The sequence below is a fragment of the Eucyclogobius newberryi genome, unplaced genomic scaffold (assembly GCF_026437365.1).
Source record: "Eucyclogobius newberryi isolate DKJ021-1_F unplaced genomic scaffold, fEucNew1.0.hap1 SCAF_12, whole genome shotgun sequence".
NCBI lineage: Eukaryota > Metazoa > Chordata > Actinopteri > Gobiiformes > Gobiidae > Eucyclogobius > Eucyclogobius newberryi.
This window is the reverse complement of record NW_027315746.1, coordinates 35227759-35234886: the sequence shown is the minus strand read 5'-3', so window position 1 is coordinate 35234886 and position 7128 is coordinate 35227759. Positions and strand designations below refer to the sequence as shown.

Here is a 7128-nt window from a genome sequence, read left to right as displayed (position 1 = left end):
ATCACATTAGTCCTGACTAGAACCAGGAAGTACCATCACATTAGTCCTGACTAGAACCAGGAAGTACCATCACATTAGTCCTGACGAGAACCAGGAAGTACCATCACATTAGTCCTGACTAGAACCAGGAAGTACCATCACATTAGTCCTGACTAGAACCAGGAAGTACCATCACATTAGTCCTTTTCTCAGGTCTCTGCACTGCCCCCTGTGGCTCAGAGAAGAGACTTTAAAGCAGCTCTGCTTGTGTACAAGTCTCTCCGTGGCCTAACACCAAAGTATATCTCAGACATGTGTGGGCCATATCAAATCTAATTGTTTTATGATTTCTGTCATTTCTTTGTGATTTTAATGCATTTTTCCTGTCGTGTAAAGCACTTTGAATTGCCGTGGGTGTGAAATGTGCGACACAAATAAACTTGCTTTGTCTATTTCATTGTAAAAGTCCAACATCTTTGGTGACGGAATTTTTGAAAATGTGACAATAGATTTCTTTAGGCGATGGTGTTTATCTTTTCAAATGAATTTAATATTTTTTAGTCCTTTACAGGTGACGGATGATGTTATGATGCAGGATAAACCAGTCTGGAAACACCTTCTGTCTTAGTTACAATAATGAGACATAATAAGTCAAAAAACTGAAATGTCCCACTGCAGCCACATATTTAATACAGGCATAACATTTGACATGTGGACTTGTGGGCTGTCTGTTCACAAAGTATCACATTATATGATTTTATTATTTGATTTGTAGCTGTTTGCATAAACTGTGACTAAGGACTATTTCATCACGATCAGAAGTCATTTTCATGAAAAGTGAAATAAAATCATGAAAGTAATAATATGATGTTTCCTTCCTGTTCTAAAGCAAAGAAATAACAGTTTTTTTCTCCATGTTCTAATTATTTTGTTCTGTATCTAATAAACAAGCCTTTTACCATTTCAATAGAATTATGATCTATTTCTACTTGGAATTGTTGAAGATTGTTGTTGCGTGGCACCGCAATGACGTCATCTGCACAAAAGAGGCGTGACTTACACCGGTCACATGTTTTAGCAGACTGAAGTCCGCCCATGGAACCAGCCCGTCCCGAGCGCGTCCGAACGCGTCCCGAGCGCGTCCCGAGCGCGTCCCGAACGCGTCCCGAACGCGTCCCGAGCGCGTCCCGAACGCGTCCCGAACGCGTCCCGAGCGCGTCCCGAACGCGTCCCGAACGCGTCCCGAACGTGTCCCGAGCGCGTCCCGAAGCAGGGTTCTGTCGGACACGCCCCGTTTTCCTCGGTCCACACGTTGATTCCTCGGACTCACCGTCACGAGGCCGCGCTGTGTTTTGGGGACGCTGTCTTTTGTTTAGCAGCTCCAGGTTTGTGTCAAATGTCTCATGTCCCCGCGCTGAGAGCTTTTCTGGAGGAGCGGCTGAAAGCAGCGGAGTGTGAGGAGGAACTGCGCCGCTCCAAAGACGAGAACCAGAGGAAACAAGAGCTCCTGGAGCCGGGGCTGAACCCGCGTCCTGGGCCCGGTCTGAACCCGGGTCCAGAACCTTCACAGATGAAAGAAGAAGCAGAAGAACTGAGCATTAAAGAGGAGGAAGAGCAGCTGCCAGTGTAAGGCTTCATTTAAACTGATTTAAAGACAATGTTTTACTGACTATAACACGAGCATAACGTCACATTCAGCTGCGGTCATTCCCGACAGTGAATGAGGGTGAGACATAGTGATGGGACATGAGGGTGGGACATAGTGATGGGACATGAGGGTGAGACAGTGATGGGACATGAGGGTGGGACATAGTGATGGGACATGAGGGTGAGACAGTGATGGGACATGAGGGTGGGACATAGTGATGGGACATGAGGGTGAGACAGTGATGGGACATGAGGGTGGGACATAGTGATGGGACATGAGGGTGGGACACAGTGATGGGACATGAGGGTGAGACAGTGATGGGACATGAGGGTGGGACACAGTGATGGGACATGAGGGTGAGACAGTGATGGGACATGAGGGTGGGACACAGTGATGGGACATGAGGGTGAGACAGTGATGGGACATGAGGGTGGGACATAGTGATGGGACATGAGGGTGGGACACAGTGATGGGACATGAGGGTGAGACAGTGATGGGACATGAGGGTGGGACACAGTGATGGGACATGAGGGTGAGACAGTGATGGGACATGAGGGTGGGACACAGTGATGGGACATGAGGGTGAGACAGTGATGGGACATGAGGGTGAGACATAGTGATGGGACATGAGGGTGAGACATAGTGATGGGACATGAGGGTGGGACATAGTGATGGGACATGAGGGTGAGACATAGTGATGGGACATGAGGGTGAGACAGTGATGGGACATGAGGGTGGGACACAGTGATGGGACATGAGGGTGAGACATAGTGATGGGACATGAGGGTGAGACATAGTGATGGGACATGAGGGTGAGACAGTGATGGGACATGAGGGTGAGACATAGTGATGGGACATGAGGGTGGGACATAGTGGTGGGACATAAGGGTGGGACATAAGGGTGGGAAATGGGCGTAGGACATGGGTGTAGGACATGGGCGTAGGACATGGGGTGGGACATGGGGGTAGGACATGGGTGTAGGACATGGAGTGGGACATGGGGGTAGGACATGGGGTGAGACATGGGTGTAGGACATGGGCGTAGGACATGGAGTGGGACATGGGGGTAGGACATGGGGTGAGACATGGGCGTAGGACATGGGCGTAGGACATGGGCGTCTCACTCTCTCACACACTCACACACACTCACACTCACACACTCACACACACACACACACACACACTCACACACACACACACACACACTTTCACACTCTCACACACACACACACTCTCACACACACACACACACACACACACACACACTCACACACACACACACACACACACACTTTCACACTCTCACACACACACACACACTCACACACACACACACACTCACACACACACACACACACACTTTCACACTCTCACACACACACACACACACACACACACACACACACACTTTCACACTCTCACACACACACACACACACACTTTCACACACTCACACACACACACACACACACACACACACTTTCACACTCTCACACACACACACTCACACACACACACACACTCACACACACACTTTCAAACTCTCACGCTCTCTTTCACTCACACTCGCTCGAACATACTCTCTCACACTCAAGCTCACACTCTCACTCCCTCATGCATGTGCGGTCTCACTCTCGTGCACGTTCTCATGCGCACGTTCACTCTCTCTCACACATACTCACTCTCTCAGTTACACTCCCTCACTCTCACAAAACAGTGTTCGTTTCAGTTATAACTCCTCCCTCTGGGCAGGACTTGCTTCAGGTCCGGAGAATATAACAACTGCTTCTCAAACCGTTTCCTTCAGATTGAGAATGACTTTCCGTCTGAAGTAAACACTTGACAACATTTATGATCAAACTTCTCCTTCCATGGATCACGCCTGGATGTAGAACAAATGTTGAAACCCGTCTCTCACATTCTTACACACTCTCACTCTCTCAAGCTCTCACACACGCTCGCTCGCTCTCTCTTTTGCTCTCTCTCTCATACTCTCATTCTCTCACACTCTCACTTTCTGTCACACTCTCAAGCTCACTCCGTCATCCATGCTCTCACTCTCCCTAAAAGGTTCTCTATGTGCAGGTTGAAAATAATCATATTATAAGAATTGGGTAAAATTGGACATTGGAGGAGAGACTGAGGAGGGACTGAGGAGAGACTGAGGAGAGACTGAGGAGAGACTGAGGAGAGACTGAGGAGAGACTGAGGAGGGACTGAGGAGAGACTGAGGCGAGACTGAGGCGGGACTGAGGAGAGACTGAGGAGAGACTGAGGCGGGACTGAGGAGAGACTGAGGAGAGACTGAGGAGAGACTGAGGAGAGACTGAGGCGGGACTGAGGAGAGACTGAGGAGAGACTGAGGAGAGACTGAGGAGAGACTGAGGAGAGACTGAGGCGGGACTGAGGAGAGACTGAGGAGAGACTGAGGAGAGACTGAGGCGGGACTGAGGAGAGACTGAGGAGAGACTGAGGCGGGACTGAGGAGAGACTGAGGAGGGACTGAGGAGAGACTGAGGAGAGACTGAGGCGGGACTGAGGAGAGACTGAGGAGGGACTGAGGAGAGACTGAGGAGGGACTGAGGAGAGACTGAGGGCGGAGCAGAGGGCACAGAGGCAGACTGACCCACTCCTCCGCTGCTCTCTCGTATTTAGTGATGAACCCGTGTTGGCAGTTGGTCGTTGTTCTGTTGCTCAAAACAAAACAAAAAAACAAACCCTGTCAAGCTTGATGCGCACACATTCCTCCAAACGTCTCGCGTCCCTCTTGGCACTCTGACATGTTGACGTGACTGTTTTTGTCCTTTACAGATGTGTCCCAGGGTCCAGTTCTGTGTGTGTGAAGACAGAAGAGTTTTCACTGCTTCAACAAACTGAGCTCAAAGAAGAAGACACACAGGGACAGGACGTCAGCGCAGAGCCACATGTCCACTCAGAGACTGAGGGAGACACAGAGCACTCTTCTGACACTGACACTGATGAAGACTGGAGAGCTCCTTACAGCTGTTCAGATGATGAAGACCACTACAATCAAGGCCAGATCAGAGCGAGAGGTACAGCTGCACCAGCGACGAGTGACACTGGTAATAATGGAAACATGTCAGGAAAAGCCGAAGGCGGGAAACCCTACAGGTGTTCAACCTGTAACAAAACATTTGCAAAAAAGGGTGCTCTAAATGTGCATAGTAAAATCCACACTGGAGAGAGACCTTTCTGCTGCTCAGTCTGTCAGAAAGCATTTTCTACTAAGGGAGTTCTACATTCACACTTAAGAACGCACACTGGAGAGAAACCTTTCAGCTGTTCAATCTGTAACAAAACATTTGCCCAGGTGTCTTCTCTGATAGGTCACAGAAGAATACATACAGGAGAGAGACCTTACTGCTGTTCAATGTGTGATAAAAAATTTACCCACCTCACTGCACTGAAACGCCACAGGAGTGAGCACACAGGGGAAAGACCCTTCAGCTGTTCCATCTGTAAGAAAGATTTTCCTGACGTCAATGGCTTGAATTGCCATATGAGGCAACACACAGGGGAAAAACCATTCAGCTGTTCAACCTGTAATAAAACATTTTCTACAAAATCTAATCTACGTTCACACATAAGAACGCACACAGGAGAGAGACCTTACAGCTGTTCAATCTGTAACCAAACATTTTCCCATAAGAGCGCTCTAAAGGTACATAATAGCATACACACTGGAGAGAGACCTCACAGCTGTTCATTCTGTAACAAGACATTTTCCACTACATCAAGCCTACGGTCACACATAAGAACACACACAGGAGAAAGACCTTACAGCTGTTCAACCTGTAACAAAACATTTACCCTGCTGGGTACTCTAAATGATCACATAAGAATACATACAGGTGAAAGACCATTCAGCTGTTACATCTGTCAGAAAGACTTTACCCACCTCTCTGCACTAAAACGCCATATGAGTCAGCACACCGGGGAGAAACCATTCAGCTGTTCAATCTGCAATCAAACATTTTCTCTAAAGGGCGATCTAAACAGTCATCAAAGAATCCACACGACTTTAATCTCAGAAGACACGTGAACTCCCAGTAGCAGTAGCAATGTTTCAGACAACATCACAACATTCTATAGGCCAATAACATTTACTACAGTGGGAGACTGCTAATATATTATATATATATTTTACCCTTTGGATATTTCATGGCAAAATACAATGTTATCAATAGTGGAATCTGCCTATAACCCCCATGTGTGAGTATGACATCGTCACATTCTAGAATCTGAAAACAACATAACATTTGGTTACCCCTTAAAAATTGCGAGAAAAACACTTACATTTGCCAGAAAATCTAGATTCGCTGGAAGGAAGTACTTACTTTGGATATCACTTTGGATGAATAATGAGTGAATTAGATGAAGTTGTGGGTGACTTCTGCCTGTGATAAACCATAATGAGGTTTATGACTTATGTTATCTGGAATTAAATCCCTTCCAGTCCTGGTTTTCCAACCTCCTCTGTCACATGACTGGTCACATGTTCCTCATTAGCCTATCACATGCTTTGGCGGGAGTATTTAGTGGTGTGGGAGAGAAGCCAGCGGGCAGCCGCTGCGGTCAGTACTGTACCTCCACAATTATGATTTCCACCCTAATATTTCATGTTTGAAACACATGTATCATGTATACTCTTTAGAACCAATTCCTGTTTTATTGGAGAACTTTGTACTTTGCAAATCTATTGAACTGGTGAGTTTATCGAATGCAACAACATTAGCATTAACAACAGTGCTAACGTGCTATGGCTAACTTGATGTCCTATTCATTTGTCAAAGTATTAAAGGTATTCTGATCAATAATTTGATGTTTGTTTAATAATGCTAATGCTTAAGTGCTAGCTTGTTCTTCTCTGTTTATTTTGAGAACATGTGTGATGTTTCCATTTGCTAATGCTATCTTAGCCTTGGATTAAGTTATTATCCTGTTTTGTGTGTGTACACAAGGATGTTTATACATTCTAAATGGCCCATGCATGGGTCAAGCTGATGGAGTTTACTATTCTGCTTACATTACCATGGACTGTTAGCAGGCAGTTAAACCTGTTCCTTCACTCTATATTTTATATACTATTTTATTTATATACTTGCATGTATGGCCATTTCACCCTGAACAATAAATCAAGGACTGTTGGTGGTTTGAACAGGGAGAATGGATTGTACTTCATTCTAAACCTGTATTACTGAACTGTACTGCAAATACTGGGTTTATTTTTATTGCACTTATTTAGTACAATATACCACCATAATTCCATAGTTTTCCCTTGTCTTTATTTTCTGCCCTCCAGCTGTCGCTCCAAGCTTTCTGTCACTAGCCCACTGCTTTGTTTTTTTTTACCATTAACTACTTTTGTTAATAGTTATTACACAATGACAACTAACACCATTTCTGCTGTTCTTTGGACTTGAGATGAGGTGTTGGTGAGCAGCTGCAATGTGGATGTAAACTCTGAAGCCCCATGGAGC

General features: G+C 46.1%; 1 protein-coding gene across 1 annotated transcript; it reads left to right on the top strand.

The window, feature by feature from the left end:
- Positions 1 to 1130: 1130 nt before the first annotated feature.
- Positions 1131 to 6818, top strand: LOC140356761 (uncharacterized). The gene is made up of 2 exons (XM_072441949.1): positions 1131 to 1605; positions 4439 to 6818. Exons 1-2 carry the CDS (start codon positions 1376 to 1378, stop codon positions 5688 to 5690), a joined length of 1482 nt encoding a protein of 493 aa, XP_072298050.1. The 5' UTR covers positions 1131 to 1375; the 3' UTR covers positions 5691 to 6818.
- The last annotated feature ends 310 nt before the right edge of the window (positions 6819 to 7128 follow it).